The sequence below is a fragment of the Poecilia reticulata genome, chromosome 2, assembly GCF_904066995.2.
Source record: "Poecilia reticulata chromosome 2, P_reticulata-male-v2, whole genome shotgun sequence".
In the NCBI taxonomy this organism is placed as follows: Eukaryota; Metazoa; Chordata; class Actinopteri; order Cyprinodontiformes; family Poeciliidae; genus Poecilia; species Poecilia reticulata.
In genome coordinates, this window is record NC_088831.1 from 28,645,314 (window position 1) to 28,667,868 (window position 22,555).

At 36.7% G+C, this 22,555-nt stretch overlaps 2 protein-coding genes across 12 annotated transcripts in view; one reads left to right on the forward strand and one right to left on the reverse strand.

Moving 5' to 3' along the window:
• klhl6 (kelch-like family member 6) overlaps positions 1-22,555 on the forward strand; it is a 42,124-nt gene that overhangs the window by 17,106 nt on the left and 2,463 nt on the right. For 7 of the 11 annotated variants that reach the window (XM_017303697.2, XM_017303700.2, XM_017303696.2 and 4 more), the window contains 8 exons: positions 13,792-13,841; positions 13,925-14,020; positions 14,096-14,393; positions 14,471-14,636; positions 18,080-18,529; positions 18,630-18,867; positions 19,337-19,539; positions 20,795-21,008. In XM_017303697.2, coding sequence (XP_017159186.1) covers positions 14,137-14,393; positions 14,471-14,636; positions 18,080-18,529; positions 18,630-18,867; positions 19,337-19,539; positions 20,795-21,008 — 1,528 coding nt within the window. In that variant the 5' untranslated portion in view covers positions 13,792-13,841; positions 13,925-14,020; positions 14,096-14,136. The other 4 variants (XM_081602691.1, XM_081602692.1, XM_008400830.3 and 1 more) reach the window with 4 other exon arrangements.
• Positions 101-9,984, reverse strand: LOC103459328 (immunoglobulin superfamily member 3-like). Its single transcript, XM_008400808.3, has 9 exons — positions 9,759-9,984; positions 7,313-7,681; positions 6,805-7,224; positions 6,261-6,659; positions 4,560-4,934; positions 3,627-3,998; positions 3,145-3,537; positions 1,224-1,607; positions 101-1,130 (listed from the first exon to the last, which is right to left on the reverse strand). The coding sequence occupies exons 1-9, from the start codon at positions 9,826-9,828 to the stop codon at positions 937-939; spliced, it is 2,976 nt and encodes a 991-aa protein (XP_008399030.1). The 5' UTR covers positions 9,829-9,984; the 3' UTR covers positions 101-936.

Genomic DNA, 22,555 nt, shown 5'->3' on the forward strand with positions numbered 1-22,555 from the left:
ATGTAGCCTGCAAATGTTGGAAATGTTGGCTATTTTGACAGAAGCTGCTGTTTGTGGGGTTTTTGTGTTAAACCAACACGGATGTGAAAACTATGCTGTGTCAATTCCAGAAGTGCTTTTATTTGAAAAAATGTAAATATTAAATAAAGTCATTGCCACATGAAACAGGTTACACAAACACCCACTCTGTCTCTCAGCAATACAGTGAGCTGAATGACTTGCATAAGAAATGTTAACATCATCAGATTTCATCATCAGAGTTGCAAAATAAGAGAAGTGATGATGTACACACATGCAGGTTTTAACCCACACTGCCCTGCAAGCCTGCGTCTTCCTCAAAAAAAAAGAAAAGAAAAAGATGTACCGATTGTGAGAACGTCTGTCACAAACACCGCTTGCAGACTGTCTACCGTCATGTGCACAACCGCAGAAAACTTCCGCTTATTCCTTTTTTAAAATTTTTTGCAAGGGTTTCAAATCTTACCACATTTCATAACATGCTGCTGCTCTGGACATGCAAAGCTTCAGATGGTTTCCAATGAAAAAAGAACAAAAATCCATAGTTTTCACACTTTGTAACATAAAATAAGAATGTTTTTGAAGCTGCATAACCACAAACGAAATCTGCTGTCTACCTCAACTTCCAGTTTGAAACTGAAAAAAAATGAGTGTGTAGAGACTTTAGCTCCAATCTGAGAAATGCTTGTTTCATTTCAGAGTAGTAACACATTTTACTTATTCATAAAAGCTAAGATATCCCCACCAGCATAGAAAGTAAAACGTTTTTTTTTGTGCAACAATCATAACAAATTTAATTTAAAAAAAACGTTCAACGTAAAAACAAAAATTTACATTTAAAAAAAACTTTTTCATGTCTTTCTAAGACTTAATAAGAGATTTATTTTTCTGTACATCGCTCTAATTTCACTGATTCAGCTAAGCGTTTAGGTCCAGGGGGACCTGTTCCGTCCATAGAGGATGACCTGAGTTCTTTCCTGCTGGAGTCTTTCTCCTGCACAGCTTGCACGACAGAATTGTTATGATGCATAAACAGATTGAGACAGTTATTGCAAATATTGGTATCCAAGTACTGGCTTGCCATGTCAGATCAGTCGCGGCTTTGGCGTACCCTGGAAGAAAGTGGCAATAAAAGAACAAGTCTCAACATTAGTGATTTTGCAACACCCAGGAAGAACACTAGCTTAGCGGTGAAAAGAGCTTACCCTCTGCATCAACAGTCACGTTCAAATTTCCAGACTTTTCCACGGCATGCTTCTGCCACTCGTCAGCAGGAGCGTGAATCCACTCCTCTACCTCACAGAAATACATGCCGCTGTTTTCCACATTAGACTTTAAAACCGTAAGGTCAAATTGGCGAGGGGAGGGGTGATCATATCTTACAACGACATTCTTGTCGCTGGCTTTTAAGGTAGAATTTCTGTAAGCTGTAAATATGGTTTTAACTTCAGTGCCTTGCTGCCAAAACCATGTGACCTGGAACTGGGATTCCTTGCTGGATTGTTCGGTGATGTGACAGGGAATGGAGAAATCCTCTGCAATGCTTATGTTCATCTCTCCCTCATTTTTTTCAACGAACAATTTTTTTTCTGTGAGAAAAGGCAGAAAAGGATACTTTGAGCAAATGTTAGTTGAATGCATTAATAAGGCTAATCCTAACTTCCTGGAAAAAAAAAGTTAGGGGGATTAAATGGCCTTGCAACAAAGAACATGACAAGAGAAGAAAAACATACATAGGCGCAGTGAGAAGTAGATTGTGCAAAGTGTTATACACAACAGTCATAAAAGAAGTGGTCATCTCACAGATACAGAAATGGAGAAGTCAGGTTTTGCAACACGAGTATGAACAAAATTCATACTGGCGTGATCTACAGATGGCCCTCGTGGGGAACCACCTGTGAATGACCTGTCTTTTTTTTTATTAACCCTCCTCATGTTACATTTCTAGAGAACAAAAGCAATACTGTTTTATTTAGGCACATACATCAATCTACTCCATCTTCAAAATGTAAAGTATGTTGCAAAAACACTCTTGCAACATTAATGTACATACATCTTGGATCATTAGAACTACAAAATACATTTTATTATATTTTGTGTGACTGACAATCAAATAAGAGCATCAATGTGAAGATGGTAAAGAATACATGGGTTTAAAGTTATCATGGTCTTGTATCCAGCCCTATTTATATCAAAACCCCTCAATTAAATCCAGTTCTGCTATTTGCTTGTTTTCTTCAGTAGTGACATGGGAGATGGTTTGTTAATGGGAAGACGAACTGAGGTGAACACAGATTAGACATGGAAGGAATTTTGTTCAGCGGTTGTAAAGCACTTTGATTTGAATTTTCACCTTACAGCTGAATAAGGACCCTTAGTGTATAGTCAGAGATACAATGGAATGGTTTAGGTCAGAGGTCATGGATGCGTCAGAACAGCCCAGACCTATTTTCTATTTAGAATTTGTGGCCAAATATGTTCACATGTGCTCGTCATCTTATTTGATTGAGCTTCAGCTATTTTGCAGAGATGAATGAGATAATTCATCTCTGCAAATGAGAGAGGAATTGAGAGATGGGGATTAAATGGCCATGTTTGTTGACTTTGCAAAGATGTTGACCAGCTTTGCAAAGTCAACATCTTTGCAAAGCTGGTAAGAACATGTCTCAGAATACTTGCAGCTGCATATGCAGTTTATGGTAGTTTCACTTCTGTATGTTTATCACATGAAATACCAATAAAACACATTGAAGTTTGTGTTTGTAATATGATAAAATCTCTCTCTCTCTCTCTCTCTATATATATATATATATATATATATATATATATATATATATATATATATATATATATATATATATATATATATACTTAAACACTTAAGTGCTCACTTAAGTGTTTAAGTGTTCCCTTTATTTTTTTGAGCAGTGTATATATATATATATATATATATATATATATATATATATATATATATATATATATATATATATATATATATATATATGTAGTGTATTTTTAAATTTTAAATGCAGCCAATGGATATAAATAAGAAGAGAAGAATGTAAAATACATTAGAATCAGAAATTATTAAAGAAAATTAAAATTAAGAAAATAGAAACTTACCTGGTTCAGTGACATTAACGTTTGTGGTAGAATTTTTATCTGAGAGTGAAAACCATTCTCCCCAGGGATCTTGTAGGTACTCCGCCACCTTGCACATATAAATGCCTTTGTCTGAAATTCTGACTTGCTGAATAGTTAGTTCAAAAGTAGGCCCGTCAGTGTGCCTCATGCTGATCCGTTTCATGAGACTCTCTTCGATTTGTTTCCCAAATGTAATGATGCCATTATGGTCTGAGGTCAGAATGGTCTTCTTTACAGCATCTTGTTGGAGTTCCCAGGTGACAGCAAATAGAGAAAACTCAGATGTTCTTGAGGTAACTTTGCAATCAATTTGTATGTCAGTATTTATTCTTTGGACAATGATGTGATTGGAAGATATGGCAAGTTTGCTTGCTAGAAAGGTGAGAGACAAATAAGTAGAGGTACAAATGTGAAAAGCTAAAAACAGAGCTACAAAACAAGTCATCAAATTTCTGCATTACCTGGATTTTGCACCTGCACATTCACCAGATTGGATGGAGGAAGCTTTTTGTAAACGTTATGCAGGAAAACTGACACCATACATTGGTATTTCCCTGCTTCCCTGTGGCTGGCACGAAGGACTTTCAGATTGTGCATGATGGTGTTACCCTGGTTGTCCACCTGCACTTGGTAACGGTACTGGTCTCCAGACCAGCTGATGGAACCATTTGAGTATAGTACCACTATGGTATTTAGGTTGGAGTCTTCTGTCTCCTTGCTCCAAGTAAGAGTCATCGGCACACGTGGACTTGTTACTTTGCACATTAATTGTACGTCGTTTCCCACAGTCACCGTAGGCTCTCGATTTCTCAGTGCCATCTTTACCACTGAATCTAAGACAAAAATTGAAATGGTAAGAAAAAATATAACTCAAATTGATAAAGTAAAATATCTTTAAACTTGAAATGATTTATTTATTTATTTTAAATTTTTTTGTATCTAATATAGTTTGACCAGATGTTTCAATAGGATAATCACTAGAGGAGTTATGAATTGACTAAGTTGAGCAACCAGGGAACCTTGATAATTTCTTTTAAGGCAATCTTGCAACAGGTCATCCAGCATCTAAACGTGTCACGATGGGGTCAGGATACCCCCAGCATTACAGCTAACACACCATTCTTAGCTGTGGTGGTTAAGTATGGCACAGGTCCACATTCATATTTGCACACGAGAAAAGTTCAGTCTTGGGCTCATCTGACCAAAGTGTGTGGTATTTCTGGTACAGTTGGTAGACTATGTGACCACTAAATGTCTCTTTTTGTCCAACAGTTTGTCTGATTTGTCACAGACAGAAAGTATATTATTTATTAATCAGCTGTCTTAAAATAAAAATGTGTAGGTTTCAATATTTATCTTGAATAAACTATATAAAACAAACACACACTTCTTACCAATAGACTTCACACTGACGTTGACATTTTGCGTCTGGCTTTGGGTTCTGCCGTTGGGTTGCGTTTCAGAGACGGTGCACTCATAGGTACCCGAATCAAACTCTGCAACATCAGCCAGCTCGAAGACAAATTTGTTCGTCGTCGGACGCGTCACTCTCACCTCACGACTTGTAAAAGCCCCTGCTTTTTCTGTGACACCGTTCTCATTTAGACTGATGATGGTGGCAAACAAAGATGATGTGGAAAGTGTGGGCTTGCGTTTCCAGGTGACAGAGAGCTGACCTTTGACCCCATCAACTTCACAGATAAGCTTTAATTTCTCTCCTGGGGCAAGAGGTTGCTTCATGTTTTCCATTTTGACTGAGAGTCCACTTTCTGTAAGCAGATAAGGCAGCAGATGTGACTGGGTTTGACAGAAAATGATGACAGAAGGCAAATTGTTATCAACATTGTCATCAGCAACCTCTCATCACTGAAAACTAATGAAAACAAAATTATTTTGCAACTCCTTTGCAAAAGAATTTATTAGCTTTGAATACTTTCACTTTTTGTTATCTTAGAACAACAAATTTGGAGTATTTTTAATAAGTTAAACTATCAATCAATTCTACTTTGATAGACACAAGAAGAATAGAAGTGTTAATGAGAAGTAACATGTTTTCCAAAGTTTGATATATATATATATATATATATATATATATATATATATATATATATATATATATATATATATATATATATATATATATATACAATGTATTTTAAAATTCACCTGATTCGAATTCTGTAAAAATAATCTTCTATTAAGCACTTTTTGTTATCCAAGTATTAGTCAGTGTATCCAAACAATAATCAACTCGCCCTGCGCTGTGTTGATGTTAAGTCAAGCAGAAAAGGCTGAGCTTTTAACAAGTTGATGTTGAAAGTACGTTTTTAGCTGCAGACACATCTTTTGCTATGCTATGTTATTCCAATTTAGGCAGTAAAATGTTAATTTTTTAAATTTTAAAATAAGAATTAAATTATGTGTTTATTTTCACATTTTAATTTATTTCTAATATATAATGCATAAAAATGAAAAATCTGCAGAATGTGCAATTTTTTTATCTGATTAACTGATCAATTGTCAGAATAATTGATAGAATAACTAATCATTAGTTGCAGCACTACTTGCCACGTATTTTTTAGATTGTGGTCTGGATTTTGACAGTCATGTTTATGGTCATTATCCTGCAGGAAAATGAACCTCTGCCCCAGTCTCAAGTCTTTCCCCATCTTTTACAAAAGAAATGGTGTGTTAGGATGTCTACTACATACAGCATGGTACACATAGGCCAGAAAGTTCAACATTTGTTTTTTTTAGTTTTTTTTTTTACCAAAGCACGTTTTGTCACGTGACGTTTTTGTCACATTTCTGTTTTATATACTTCAATTATATTCATGTTAAATGGGTTGAAGATAAATGCAGGTCACCCTTTCAGATTTTAATTAGGGAAATGTTTCACACCATACTTCACATTCCAGCATCATCACAGTCGACTATTAAGTGGTATTATCAGTTAAAATTAATAACATTAGAGTACGTACTTGTGCAAAAAACAGCATGTGAAGGGGCATGAATCATTTTACAAAGCACTGTCTAGAAGTTAAGCATAATTTATTACAAAAAAATTAGTTCAGTTTGAGTTCATCTCAACCAACCTGGAGTAAAGATGTTGATGTCCATGGGTTGGGAGTCTTGAGCTGCTCCTTGATTAAAGTTTCCGTCTTCTCCTCTCTCTTCTGGCCATGCCCTGCAGCTGTAACTCCCTTTATCTGTAGTTTTCACTGGCTTTATCCTGAGTTGGTAGTTATTATTCCCAGTCCGCGTGGCTTTTAGCTCCCCATTTCTCTCTCTGTCGATATATTCTTGCCTCACAGTCAGAATGCCTGTAGGGCCGATTTTGGCCAGCTCAATTCCTTTCCAGAGCCACGCTACGGAGAAGAACCGTTTTGCGAGGTTCTGTGCATTTATGCCACAAGACAGCAACAGCTCCTGCCCCTCCTGGAGTGCATTCTGTGCTGAAAGACTCACTTCCACAACCGACATGCTTGTCACCACTACACAGGATAGAAGAATATAAAACGCCATGAACTTCTTATTGAGAAGCCACAAAAATAAGCTAACAAGTGCTGATTCATTTCAAAACATGCCACTTAGTTCAGGGCACTAATTAAAGTAGGTTAAATGGTTGCTTCATCTTACCTTTAGCTTTGACTGTGAGGGGAATTTTCTCTGCATCCTTCTGAGAAATCTTGTACCAGGAACGATCAGGATCTTGGATCCACTCCTGAGCTTGGCAGTAGATCTGACCCTGGTCTGACTGCTCAAGCTCAGCAATATTAAGCGTGTACATGGCCTCATCTAATTTGTCTAATCTAATGGCTGCATCTCTGTAGCGCTGCTCAAAACCCTCACCTGGAGCCAGTGTGAAATCTCTGTCCAAAGAAATGATCGGTTTAGCGTCTTGTGCCCCTTCTTTATGGAGGTACCAAGCGAAAGCCAGGTGGACGTGCTGGATGGTGTTGGTGGAGGCTTGGCATATCAAAGAGAGAGCTTCCCCTTCGTTAAAGCTCAGTGAGGTGGGGGGGTCACTGGATGTAACACTTAGGGAATTGTCAATCACTGTAGCAATGCAAAAAGATAGACATTGTACCATTTACATTTTATAGCCATGCTTACAGGTGTTGCAGCTAAAAGAATAACTGGTTACCTTTAACAACTGTCAATGCAGAGTAGACTCCATTGTATGTATATTCCGGATTGATTACGGTGCATTCATATTCCCCTTCATCCTCCTTCTGTAGGTATTGTATTTCAAATATGATTGAGTTTGAATCAACATGCTTGATAGAAATCTCGTCTTTTCTTATACGAGACGAAAAACGAGCATAGCTGAAGTCTGGGTCTTTGGAGCTCATGACATTGATTTCATGAATTCTTGCAGGACTTTTCATGCGGATCTCAAAATCTTTTTTAGAATTGGGGTTGGAAAATCCACTTGTGTTGCAGGAGATGGAGAGCAAAGACCCAACCACTCGATACAGGGGCCCAGCCTGTACCTCAGTGTTCACTTGGGCCTCTAAGGAACAAAGCAAAGACAAGACAGAGATAATGAAATTAGTAATGGATAATGACTGAGGATTTTTGAAACAATATGAAACACTAAAACTCTAGTGGCTACATTGGCTTGTAAAATATATTTGCTTGATGATATAATGAATGGACAGATGTGAGGCAAACATGTACAGAAGACTTCTGGACTTGGAAAGGCATGGCCCTAAAGTTATTTGCAATTGTGTCCCCTCCAATTACTTCTATTGGGATTTTAAATAATGTTGAACAGGAAGTAATATGATCCATGCTTTTTTTCAACAATATTTTTTAAGTGCTATTTTTATTCACCCCACTTGCTCTGACGTCATATAATTCTTTGTAAATACAGTCTAACTTCGTGCAATTTAATTTCAGTATAAATCCATGAGGTTTGAGAAAGCCTTGAAGGTTTGTTCGAGCAAACAGCATCATGAGGGTCAGGGAACAGGGCAGATTGGTCAAGAGGAAAGTTGTAAAGATGATTAAATGGTGGTTAGGTTATATAAAACAACATCCTTCAAAACTGGAAAGCATAAGACACAAAACATGGCCATCCACCAAAACTAACAGTAAGAATTAACCACAGAAGCAGCAAAGAGGCCTGTCTTAACTCTGGAGGAACTGCTGAGATCAATAATTCAGTTTAAATAATATGTTTACAGAAACTATTAATCATGCTCTTCACATATCTGGCTTTAATGGAACATTGCAAAAAAAAAAAAAAAAAAAAAACATTGTTGAAAGAAAACTGAAAAATAGTTAAACATGGTGGTAGAAACACCGGACTGTTTAACAGCTTTCTCACAGCAGAGACAGGGTAGCCGGTCGAAGTTAATGGGAAGAAGGACGGAGATGTTAGAGGCTCCAAAGCACTTGAGACTGGAGGTGAATGCCCTTATATGTATGTACACAGACTTCCCAGCAAGCATCATGAATAAGACATGATCATGTCTGTATTTCAACAGAAGTCTGAAGCAAGCTTGACTCATACAGACTTTTTTTCAGTTATTGAGGTGGCGAGTATGCACGACATCACCAAACAGGAAGTGCTTGGCTGCTGGAAGTCCAATCTACCAAAAAACAAAGTGACTGACTTCCCTCAGCTGAGGTTATCAGCCACAGCACGTAGTGGAGTACAGTGTCCCGCATATTGAGAGAAGCATCAAACCTATGACCTGGAGGCAGAAGGCTAAGCAGCATCAAATGTAGAACAAAGGGACTTAACTGAAACTTCCTCCCAAAGGCTGCAAAGCTTATGAACTCTCTGATTCACTGAATTATCCTTCTTTGGTATTTTATCTTTTTGCCTGTCCCGTGACCCCAGCTCCCAACATGTTATTTTATTTCTCGATACCTAATATTTTATATTAGTTTTATTGACTTTATTTATAGGTGTATTTTTTGCTACCATCTTGCTTTAAGAGTACATCGCTCGACTTCTGTCGACTAGGTAAAAACTGAACATGAACATGAACATTACAAGAAATATGAGTCTCCACATTTACAGAGAATGTAATGTTACAATACAGTATCAATCACAATACACTACTATCACGACTACTGCTAATTATAATAATAATTATTATGATTCCTATGGAAACAGAAAACATTAATTATATATCATTATTATTAACAATAATAATCATAGTCGTATGTATTGCTGTTCAAAGTTTTTAAATATAAAATTACAATTACAAAGACAGGGCTTAGTAAGATTCAATTTAAACAGTGGTGTTTTGTATTAAGAATATTATCAGATGTAATTCATTAGCTTCAATTTATTAAGAATAACGATCCAAAACGAGACTAAATATTAAGGGAACTCGCTCCCAGACGTCAAAAATGTTTTCAAGGTAATCTCAGAATCACGCGAAGTTTATTAGAAACTTAAAACTGAGTTGTAACTTTTACCTTTTATGTGGCTTATCTAAAATAAGAACTAGTCAATTCAGGTTGAATTCATTAATGATAAATAGTCCCAATAAGTCTCACGTTGCATATTGACTTTAACGTGGCTTTGCGAAAGACAATATAAGTTCAACAACAATAGTTGTCCTACTTACCGCATAGTAGAAATAAACCCAGTAAAATCAATAAAACGGGTCTCCACAGGGAGAACACCGAGAACTTCATTGTGAACGCATGCAAGACGTTGTTCCCAGCACACACTAGTTTGTGTGTCCCTTGTCTAGCTAATTTGACTGAGTTAGTCTTCCCCTTGACATTAGGCAAGAGGAAGAAGCATACATTTCCCGGTATGATGTCAAGAGAAAAAGGTACATGCGCAGCGAGCAGGTAGTAGAGTTAAATGGGTAAAGAGCGACTTGCTGTTGCAGTTCTGAGTAAGCACTTCCTTTGGTTGACGTCTGTGGTCGGAACAAAAGACAAGCCGCAAATGCTAAAGCTACAGATTAGAGGCGTTTATTTTATGCATAGTTGTGAAAAGTTGCTGTACAGTGGATAGTACTGCTGTGGGCAACACCCACAGAACAGACCGTACCTGTTAAGTTAGTAGTAGCCATGATAATAACATTAGCATATTTTAATGTCTTTTTAAAACGGCGCGGGGTTGATATACGTTGCTAAGTAACAAGTAGCATTAAAAATTACCTATTTCTAAGCAGCGTGAATTTGGTCCTAAAACTACTTCAAATGCGTCCTTAAAACATTAACGGGACAACATTGCCGCCTAGTGGTAAGTTGTCAGACCTACAGATTCGTCTCATGATCTAAACTTGTACCCGTGTCTAAAAGAGGTGGCACAGACAGCAGCGTTCTCCATCTTGCTGATTCTGTATTTGTTAGTTTTAATTTTTTTACTTTAAATTGTAAAGACATTAACTTTTATGTACAAATCATTAGCTACATTATAACATATATGAAGAAGTTTTTTTTTTTCTGAAGTTGTGTTAATATCTGCCCTAACAAACCAAACTGCTGAATTAATCGTCGTTAACATTGATTAAATAGTTCCCATGCATCGTGTTTTAGCTGGTTTATCAATATTTTTTATTATCAAGTATGCACAGGTCCTTATCAGCAAATTAAAATATCACCAAAAAAATTGCTTCTGAATTCAAAAGGTAAAGCCAAAAATATAGTCCCTTAGCGAAGTTAAAAATGATCTAAAAACTAAAACATTCTTATGTAGACTATGAATGTTTTGTAATGATCATTGTATGTAACAAGGAGGGTTAAGCTACAAAAGATAATGACAAAAGAAGCTGGCTCTTCACACAGTACTCAATCCAGAGCATATTAATAGGAGGTTGAGTGGAAGAAAATGCATGTCATTAGTAGCTGTAGCCTATAGGAGCACTGCGAAGAGTTGGAAGGGGTTTGCAAGGTGCTGACTCCAGCTGGAGTCAGTAGATCATGAGGAGCCACATTCAGATGAATCAAAACCTTGGTTACAAGTGCTGCCCTTTTCAGATGAATGTAACGTTTTCATTTAATAAAAAATAAAAAAGAACAAGGTCTTTCAATGCTGTAGCTTTGATGTTTTTTTGTTTTTTTTAGAAGAATCAAAGGATACATGACACCACAGTGACAATGTGCCTCTAGACGCTCCCTATCGTCTTTGACATCTAAAGCTGAAGCTGTTCGAGTCAGAGGTCATATAAACCTCCAGAAATTTGCCATAAAATGTTAGGTCTTGGCAATCCTACGTAGTTTTCAGATTGTTTAACATTTGTCACTCATTGCTTTTGATTTTATTTGACTCTTGTAAATTTAATCTCACCCCTTTGTAGTATCCATTCTCTTGGACTCGTTCCTTATTTTTATCAACCCCCATTGACTTCTCTGTTTTACTTCAATTTTAATCATCTTTTCTATTCCAAATTACTACGTTTTGATTATTTTTTCTATTTTGGTATAAGACTATGAAATTTGTTAGTTTATTATATTGATTACACATTACATTCTGACTATTTACAATTGCCAACGCCAAATTTTCATCAAAATATTCTTTCTGAATATTCAAGCCTAACTTCAATTATAATATGTAGAATCTTTACGTAGTGTACAAATTAATACACAGTTAATTTGTACAGCATTACCAATTTATTATAGATGCATATGTTTTTAAGTTTGTTCTCTAAAGCGTTGATTGATTTTATTAATTGTTACATTTTTTGAAACTGATAAATAAAAAAAAAATTCAATTACTGTCAACATTCCAAAAGTAGGATTGTTTATTACATTACTGCATCTTTGACTCATGAGCAAACCTGGTTTTTACCACTTGCAGTTCCTGAAACCTCCACCAGAGGGGAGAAGGTAATTGCTGAATTTGACACAGCAAATTCACTATTGCTTATTTAGGCCAGTTTGCGAATGAAGCACAGTGATACTATTATCGTTAAACCAGCAGAGGGAAACATAAGATAGTCTTAAACTTCCTGCTGTATGGTTGTGCTACCTTAAAGTTTGATGATAGTCAGTGAATCAAAACCATCCGATGACATGGTTCATGTTGTCACTGACAGTTGAAACCTTGCACTATTGCCCAGGCAGCGTGGATTCTGTGTCTCTCAACCTGGGACCTTGGTTTCCAAATAAAATACAAACCTTACTGGAATCTGAGGAGTAAGTAGGGGAGAGTAAGTATCTACAGACCACTGAGCCATCGTAAGATGCTTCTGAAATTGTCTCAAAGCCAAGTGTGACTTAAGAAAGAAATACAACAGTTGTACCTCAAGTCTTTCGTACATCTCTGTGTAATGGCTCTTGAAACGTTTACAATGCTGAATCTCTTAAATGGGCTGTGCTTTTCGATCTCCTCTACTATAGTAATCCATGTTGCTTGTGAACCTTTTTCTACTCACGTTTTCCTCCCACCCAACTTCCTGTGAATATACTTTGATAAATCACTCTGTGGACAGTTTCTTTAGCAATGACCTTTCGAGGCTTACCCTTCTTGTTAAGGGGGTTAGTGACATTGTGTTGAAAGCTGTCAAGACAGCGGTCGTCGCCATGTTTATTTTGGCTATGACAATGTTTTTGTCTTAATTATTCTTTTTTTTATTACTTGTTACTATTTAATATTCAAATTTTCAACTAAACTTTATTTTGGATTTTAATGGCGATAGCTCGTAATTCCTTCAATTAACTGATTTGCTTGAAGTATCCCTCATTGCACAATGAGTATTTTACATATGATACACAAGTTTCACTTTAACTTTTTTCAAAGATATTGTATTTTATTGAGATTCATTTGTGACAGACTATACCAGTGTGAATGTGTCCAAATGTCAAACTCTAACGTTTGTTGCTTTCCAGTTGTATAAAAAAGTATTTTCCATCTTTAAAAAAAATCTTCAAAGAAATTTCATCATCAGACAGTGATAAGCAGAGTAAATGTAAGACTGTGATTGTGATTGACTCAAATTGTGATTTTAGGTTATCTTTACTAGAAAATCATAAAGGAGAGTGTCTGACTACAGTTCCTGGTTCAACCAGGAAATCAACCTGCAAATGATAAAAAAACAAAAACAAAATGAAGGTTTTGTTGTGGCTCAGTCAAAGTAAGAATGAAATTCTAATTGTGATTTTCTGGCATGACACTAAACAGGATATTTAAGTGGAAATAAACTTCATAGGTGACCTAATTTGTGCAATTTTACAAAGAAGATTGGGCAAAACATCCTTCAAATAGATGTAAAAAATCTCAAATCTTTGATAGTTGGTGCCAAGCAGGATTTCCCGATGACACGGTTCATATTATCACTGACTGTTGAAACTTTGCATTAATGCCCATGCAGCATGGATTCTTGGTTGTCATATAAAACCAAGATCCCAGGGGAGCACATTTTTACGCATTGTAGTTCACACACTGATTGCAGCATAAGACTAGTTGTTCACTCTGCCGAAATGATTGGAATCAGAAAGATTAAGACATTTTCTCGGCCATGCCTCAAATTTGGTAAAAGTGGCAGTAAAAGTACAACTTATGTACATCTCTTATTTAAAGTATAAGCAGGTTTTCCCTGTAAATCCGCCAGAGTAGAGGAGAGTAAGTAACTACAGTTGAATAAAAGACATCTACTTCAAGCTGCTGATTGGCTTTGTTTACTATTATCTCTCTTTGTTGAGGTCTACAGCACGAGTCTAGAATTCTTTTTCTGCAGAAAGAGGAATATTAGGTAAGCTAGGGGAAATTTGATCAGCATATTCGAAGAGGAAGTGCTTAGAAACAAGTATTGCTACACACGCATGTTCCCCACAGAACAGGAATAGGAAGTATGAAGAGGACAGAAGAGAAAAAAAAACAACAAATCCTCATCTCAAAGCGTCACAACTGCTCTCACTGTGAACCACAAAGGTTTGCTTTCTTTTTTTTTCTTCTCTCTTAACGAGCCTTGAGGTGCTTCTAAAGCTGCCGACTGGTTTTCTTCAGTGGAAACTTTACCTCAGTGGAAATTGCTGGTGGAAAGAAAGATGAGTGACTCACTGGAAAGGACGACAGACTGTCCAGTGTCGCCACTCGCAAGCGGGTCCAGTCTGACTGACGAGAAAGAGAAACCAGGAGGTGCAAGCGAGCTATGCTGGCAAGATGGAGGCCTACCTGTGGAGCTGCAGAGAGGGATGGAAACCCTGAGGGTGAACAGAGAGCTGACTGATGTGACCCTCTGTGTTCAAGGGCAGGACTTCCTCTGCCACAGGACCATTCTGGCTGCTGCCAGTCAGTACTTCAGGTAAAAATAACCCAGTTATCAGTGAAGGTATTGTGGTGGGATGTCTAGCTTCACTGACCCAATGTGTGTTCGAACAGGGCCATGTTTTGCAGTGGCCTCAAGGAGAGTCATGAGGAGCGTGTGGAGATAAAAGGCTTAGACAGCGGGACCATGCGCTCTCTCTTGGAGTACACCTACACCAGCCGAGCCCTCCTCACGCACTCAAATGTCCAGAGGATACTTGAGGCAGCCAGCCAGTTTCAGGTACACCAGCTTGATATTTTATAAAGATTCTCAAATGTTTATCTCAAACAACTTTCACAAGGGGGCTTAATGATTGACTTTTTCCCAGTACAAAATGGTGCCGTCTACCGCCGAACAACCTGGCGTCAGTTTATACCAGACTGTGGGATATTTGTCGCTGCTTTGACATTCAATAATTTGAAGTAATTTCCTTGACTGCTTATTGTAAGTCAGTTTAGTTATGAACATTACCTACCAGCATGAGGTTGTAGGGTTAATTAGGGGTCATTCTCTGTTAACCAACCTGAACTGGAATGTAATGATATAGGATGTTATGATAATTCATCTTCATAATTCACAAAACTAAACACTGGAATAAAAAAAAAACATTCAGAAATTCTGTAAATACATTAAAGCTGTATTTACAGCTTTAATGTATTAAGAGCTTACATGTTTAGAGCTCTTAAGTGGCTGACTCTGGTTGGATCAAGGGTCTTTCTCTGTCATTATTTACGAGAGTCTTTTGATTCAAATGGAAATTATAGTAGGGACAATGCAGAGTTTGCAATTACGTTTTACTATTTAATTCTGTTATTTGTCAAGTTTGAGTATTTTTATTATAATTTATCCTCAAAATTCACAATAAATTTGAATTACAAAGAGAAAAAGTGCTTAAATTATTTAAAGCACTTTGAAATGCCTTCCTGCTGAAATGTGCTATACAAATAAAATTTGATTGATTGATTGAGAAACCCTGATACATCAAGGTTCAAGGAACTAGGTATTAAAAATGCAATAGGTTCAAAATGCAATAGTGATTAAGTGGGGCTATGAATTGGTGAAGGGACAAAATGAGTGGGACCCATGAATAACACAAAGGCTATTATCATAACCCATATGTCAGTATCAAGATTGCAAGCCAATTAGCGTATTCAAAAACATTTTATTTGACTTTTTGAACCTTTACAACAAAAGGTTATGCTTTGGCATTTAAATGGCTTAACGAACTTGGCTTTTGATGGCTTCATTATGTAAGCTTTCTAACACTCATGTTTTGCGTGGTTAAATAAATTATAGCCACAACATGCAAAGGAGGTAAAATACTGTTTATCTCTGTAAAGCTTCATATTAACAGCTAGCGGTGCTAATAACCACATAATTAATTTAACGGCATGTTAAAACAGACAGTGCCGAATAGTAGAAAACTAACAGCAAAAAAGTACACTCATTAAACTCATTTAAACAATAAATTGTCTTCTCACTGCACAAAACCCCTTTCTACACTTTTATAGGATACACACACTTAATGGGGTAAGATCTCAGTTACTCTAATAGGGAAGTGAAAGTTGGCTGTTGTTTACACTCAGGATCAGTTTTCCATTTAGATTTAAATTAACTGCACAGCTGTGCAGTTTGACACAGGAGGCAGGTGTTTGTGTTTTTGTGTTTCTATTTTTGCAGAAAGCAATTTGTGCATTAGAGTTTGAAAATAAACAACTCAAGAGTTTAGGCTGATTCCTGTTGCCGTTTTAGGGATTCCTGCAGCCCTCAATGTGGTTAAAGTTGGAATCCGGCACAATTTAGATGTGTTGAGAATTATTATAATTGTTAAGATAATTATGTATTTTTCTATACCACATTATGATTAAAAATCAGATCAAAAAATATTTTCAACATATTTGTCAGCCTAACAATTCAGATCAATATTTTTTATTTAAGAGCTAAATTTATTTTTCACTTTTGTTTTGATGTCTGTTCTCAAACAAAAATATACATTTATTAAAGAAAATGCCATTTACCACTAGCAGTGATAAAGATTTCCTATGCATTGGTCCATATTGAAAAATTAATACTAAACAGATATTTTCTTCACTCAGATGGCTAACCTAAAGTAATGTCAGTTCATGATATTATTAGAAATTCAGTAAAGTACCTATAAACCTTATGATGCATACAGACAGAACCATGTACAGGCACAACGGCCGACAAGCAGAAACAATGAAGACAGTCACACGGGTGGGCAAATGGATGGAAATAAAATCAAAAACTTTTTCCATAGTGAAGCTAATCAAACATAACAACAGTTATATGGTGGAAATAAGTGTGAGGACTAGAATATTTCCAAAAAACAATATACACCCATCATAAATACAAGAAAAATGCCTGAAATGCATAAAAAATATTAGCCACAAGTGCTTCTGTTTTTAGGGACTTCGTATATTAAAGATAAATAAATGAAACAGGAAACTTTCTTGTGACGTAAAGAAATATCTCAAGACATGAGTGACTTAGCTTCTATTTAAAGCATGAGTTTAAAGAAGTTATAGTGGAACAAGGAACCATCACGTCTTTTGCTAGCCTCATAATGGAAAGTGATTGTGTGTTTTATTTTCCACATGTTCTACAAAAGTAAATGAGTTGTCATTTACATAAAGCAGTCTGAACATGGACAATTAAGGATAACTGTCAGTTTGGAGCTGGGCTTTGTTTTTACTTCACAAAATGTTTAAGATGTGTAGAGAGGAAGTTTTATAGAACATTTTTAATATGACTAAAGCAGACATCTTTACAGTTATAAAGTTCAAGAGTTGCAGTGTGCAAACTTTTCACAGCCACTGTGTGTTTAACATTGGAACAATTTTGATAATTTATAGAAATTAATAACCCCCCACCCCCAGCCCCCCAAGATAAACTACATGAAAAGTATGTTCATTTTTGAATATCCAAAGACAGTCACCAAAGTATCCAAAAAAAGTATATTTTTGGAAAATCTCTGATAATTTATGGAAAATAATAAACTACTTTTTTTTTCCCATAATAATTGACATGTGTAACAAATTAGGAAACAGCCAACTGATCAGGTCAGGATGCAAATAATGTGTGGCGTTTGTAAACGGAGGCTAGGTAGCAGAACTGTAAGCTGATCTTAGGGCTGAGTATATCATGAACTTTTCCTGGTTATGCTCTTCCGTTGGATAACAGGGTTAGTCAATTACAGCAGCAAGTCTACAAGCAGCATGTACACTTCTGAGAAAGATACTGCTATGTTTTTTTACCATTAGCTACTGAAAATATTAGTCATTCTGACATCTGACTTCCTTTCGCCAAGATGACACAGAATTGAGCTAAAATGCAAAGCTATAAAAGTATTAGTGGGAACCACTGCCACACTGGCCTGTACAGCAGCTGGATACCTTGTAGACTGAATGCAGGCTCTCTAACAACCATTTTCCTGTCTGATGACTGTCAAAAAAGGTCACTAGAGCAGACTAAGCCTCTAAAGAAATTCATATTTTCACATTATGTTATACAGCATAAGAGAACTGCTTTAAAATGACATCAAAAAATGCATCTCCTCAGTTTTAAGACTGATTACTTTTATTGCAATGAGTGACACAAATCAGATACAAATCTGTGTCAGCTAGGAATGATTGTAATAAACAAAAGTGCCCTTTGTTTTTCAGTTCCTCCGTGTGGTAGATGCATGTGCAAGCTTTCTGAGCAACTCTATTCATCTGGAGACCTGCGTAGGGATCCTAAATCTGGCTGACAGCCACGCTCTGCCCACCCTGAGGACCAGGGCTCAGGACTTCATCACCTCTCAGTTTTCTCAGGTGGTGCAGCAACAGGATTTCTTAGAGCTGCCTGCAGACTCTCTGGAGGCCATCCTGCAGAGGGATGACCTCAGTGTGAAGTGTGAGGAGTGTGTCTTTGAAGCTCTGATGCGCTGGGTGAGAGCCCAGCAAGATGAACGCTATCCATTACTGGCCAGCTTGCTTTCACATGTGCGGTTGCCATTGTTGGAGCCGGCGTACTTTGTGGAAAAAGTGGAGTCAGATGAGCTGATTCGTCGCTGCGCTGAGGCTTTCTATTTGCTGCAAGAGGCTCGCATGTATCATCTTTCTGGTAGAGAGGTTTGTATCTATTAAAAAGACAAATTATCTCACTTTTCGGAATTAAAAACAGCTTTGAGAGCTACACAAATACTTACCTTTATCACTGACGTATTTGTAGGTGGTCACAGAGCGAACCAAACCACGAGTGCAACACTTTCTGTCAGAAGTTTTTCTGATCATTGGAGGATGCACTAAGGATGAACGCTTTATTCCCACTGTCACCTGCTTGGATCCTCTAAGACGCAGCCGACTGGAGGTGGCCCGGTTGCCAATGACAGAAATGGAAGATGAGACCCAAATCAGGAAGTGGGTGGAGTTTTCTTGCATCACTTTCCACAATGAAGTTTACATATCAGGTAAGAAATCAATCACAATCTTATGCATAAAGACTGAAATATGATGCCACCATCAACTTTTAATTCATATCTTCCATCATAATTGTTGCTTCCAAAATATACTCTCTTTACTGGAACTCAAATGTGATGGCTGAACTGATAAATTTTGAGTTTACTAGAGAACAAAACAAACAGGAAGGCGTGGTGTCATCTGCAGTAACAGTTACTGTGGTTTTAGGCGTTTCCCAACCCAGGAACTGACATTTAAGCTTTGGGTAAAATGGTGCGTCAACTGCCAAGGTTGATGCACGCTGCAACGGTTAAAACAAGGTCATGGGCCTGTTGGCACTAAACCTAGATATGACCACAATGCTGCAATGCAGGCATCCAGACTAATCTTTAGTCTACATGTTAGGATAAATTAGTGCTTAGAAGGATATAAAGTCTTAGCGAGAGGTGACATTTTCATCATATGATTTGCTTGCTGCAGGTGGTAAAGAGACCCAACACGATGTTTGGAAATATAACGGTGCCCTGGACAAGTGGATCCAAATTGAGTCAATGTCGAACGGACGTTGGAGACACAAGATGGCAGTTCATGGCGGAAAAGTGTACGTTCTGGGTGGATTTGATGGGATTCAGAGGCTTGCTAGTGTGGAAGCCTATGATCCTTTTCACAATCGCTGGACACAGGTAAATACATATTTAGTTCAAAATTGGCTTTGATGTCTCTTGAACATGGGTCATCTTAAAGAGTTCCTCAGGTACATCAGAAACACAGTGGAATCCCTAGAGCACATCCCCAGCCATTTTTCAAAGTTTTAACCTTATTACATTATCCCAATAAGTGGCAATGCCACTAGAAAAATTAACGAAATGCAACAAGCACTTACCCAGCATTGGTATGCAGCGCAAAGGACAAGTGCATACATCTCTGAAATGTGCATGTTGGCTGGCCGCTCATACACTGAGGAATGTTTTGTGCAGTTAAAAGATGCAAGATGTATTGCTGTCAAAAATGAAATTTAAGACATGCAAACAGATATGTACTGTGCTCTGTAAAGCTATCTACTACCTTCCTCTTCCTGCTGATAAACTGATGAAAACAGTGATGGAGTCTACCACAACAAAGCTCAAAATGATGTTGGAGGTACATAAATCTGAGGTTTGGGAGGTTTCAAATATCCAATATGCTTAGAGAAATGTTACAAAATATGGGGTAACATCTTAGATATCATACTTGTGGTCACTGTCATTGTGATAAAACAGGGAAGAGAAAAGCAAAATTAAACCTATGTTCTCACTACTAAGTGTGAGGCAGGATTATACTTGCCTTAGAATTCCCGAAATAAAACTCCCTTCCTTCACATTTTTTAAATGTAACAAATGCTAGAGCTTTTAAAGGATCCTGGTTTAATTACATTATTAGTGCTACAGTTGTAAATGTATCACTTAATTATATTATATTACTAATGTTATATTAAATATGTGTAACTGTTTTTGTAATAAATGTGTTTGTATGATGTGGACCCCAGGAAGTCGCTATTGTCATGGCAATGGCTAATGGGGATCCTAATAAACAAACACACACACACACACACACACACACGCACGCACACACACACGCACACACACACACACACACATATATATATATATATATATATATATATATATATATATATATATATATATATATATATATATATATATATATATATATATATTTATTTTATTTTTTTATTAATTTGCTGCAATCTGGCAATGTTTGAATGACCATGGAAGTCCTGAATATTTGGTGGTCTTGGTCAGGTGTAATATCACCTAATGTTACACTGCGTGCAATAAAAAATGTTACTTAAAAAGAGATTTCTGTGAATCACTATCATATTATCTTCCTTTACTGATATTATCTTGCTTAATGGACTTTTTTATGTATTTACTACAGGTGACACCTCTTGCAGTGGGTGTCAGCTCCTTTGCTGCAGCAAGCTTTGACAGGTGGATTTATGTGATTGGTGGTGGTCCTAATGGAAAACTAGCCACAGATAAAGTTCAGTGCTGGGAACCAGGAACAGACAGCTGGGAACTGCGGGCACCCATCCCCATAGAAACCAAATGCACCAATGCTGTTACATTCAAGAAATGCATCTACGTTGTTGGTAAGTTTGAAGTATTTAAAAATAAATAGTTGGATGTTACTTGAGATGCAAACAAAGATATTATCCGAGGTGTGAAAACTTAGATGAACAGCTTAATGTGGCACAAAGATAATATTCCTATTTTTTTTGTAAAATGTTTGGTCATTATGTATTTGAAACCAGTACAATGTAAAAATGCTTAAACAGGGAATGCAATGTCAAATTCTTCATGTGCAAGGCAAAGTCCCTAAAACAGTAATGTTGCTGCTGAGAACATGAAGATGTGTGAAATTTGCCACTGCATTCAGAACTGTTATTTAGCACTTCAGCATGCAGATTCTGAAGTGCAGTGGCTGTTTTTAGCTCATTTCTGTGAAAGCTGTATCAACATGGCTTGATGTTGGAAATTGCTTGCCATCTTTCCCAAATTGGCATAATATTGACAGTGTAAAAGCCAGTTTAGACTTATTTCAATGCAAACATTTGGCTTAAATTGCAGCAAAGTCACAGACATATTAACAAAGGCTACATTCCTCTCAGAGGAAGTTCTGCTTTTGCATTTGCACTACAGGACAATCAGCATGCACAGGTGCAAAAGTGGAACACAGCCTTCACAGCCTCAGGAAAGGCAAACCATTATCTCACCAGTTCTATGCTAAACCACATTCTCTGCAAAATTTGCAAGAGTCCAGGCACCGAGATATCTTACTTTCAAATGAGAAAAGTAACCCAACCAAATATTTGCGTAATTAACAATGTTCAAACATTCTGCAAAAAACTTGTCCTTCAAAACAGCTCAAAATTTCAAATAACAGAGGAGTTATCCATATCTTTATTGTGTTGGTGGCATCTAAAGATAAGAACACAAAATAAGTTCAAATCTGATTGAACATTTAAGATTTTTATTGTACTATTTTTATTACAGTTTTGTTTCATTTGACTGTAGTACTTCTGCTCAACTTTTGCATTGTGCATAAAAGCAAGAAAATAATATTTAAACACTACATACTGGCCATTTTCTGCAGCTTTATTCATTTTATTCAGCGGGTATATTGCAGAGCAGAGCATGAAATAGGTATCATTGCTGATTAGGCTTTGTAAAATTATGCTACACTGACTGGAGTCACAAACTTTGACATATTGTTGAGACACTTTTAGATCAGTGAATCAGTGGAAAGTAACATATTATTTTCAAGTGTAAGTAAAATAAAACATGCTTTTCTAATTAAAAAATAATAATTATGTGGAAAGTGCAGTGAGCATATTCTCACTTTCACTCGTTCGTCGTAAATAAAATTTAATAGTTTATAAAATATCACAAACTTTGAGAGCATATCATGCGGCAGTGTTGAATACATCCGGTGAAAATGACAAGAGAGCAGAAAAGGTCATTTTATTTATATAGCACATTTTCAGCTACAAGGCAATACAAAGTGCTTTACAGAAATCAAAAGGAAATACAAACTAAATAACAAACCAAAGGAAAGAGCAGAACAAAAAGAAAAAGACTCTAATGTTGATCTAAAGTATGTAAACTAGGTGCTCCTGTTGCTAACTATCCTCTGGAC

What these genes read in the sequence shown, in the direction of transcription:
- LOC103459328 (XM_008400808.3), bottom strand. Translation starts at nt 9,828, where the DNA reads ATGAAGTTCTCGGTGTTCTCCCTGTGGAGACCCGTTTTATTGATTTTA. An exon ending in CGTCAGTGTGAAGTCTATTG is followed by an intron (nt 3,999 to 4,559) that starts GTAAGAAGTGTG and finishes TTTTTGTCTTAG; the next exon opens with ATTCAGTGGTAAAGATGGCA. An exon ending in TGTGCAGGTGCAAAATCCAG is followed by an intron (nt 3,538 to 3,626) that starts GTAATGCAGAAA and finishes TCACCTTTCTAG; the next exon opens with CAAGCAAACTTGCCATATCT.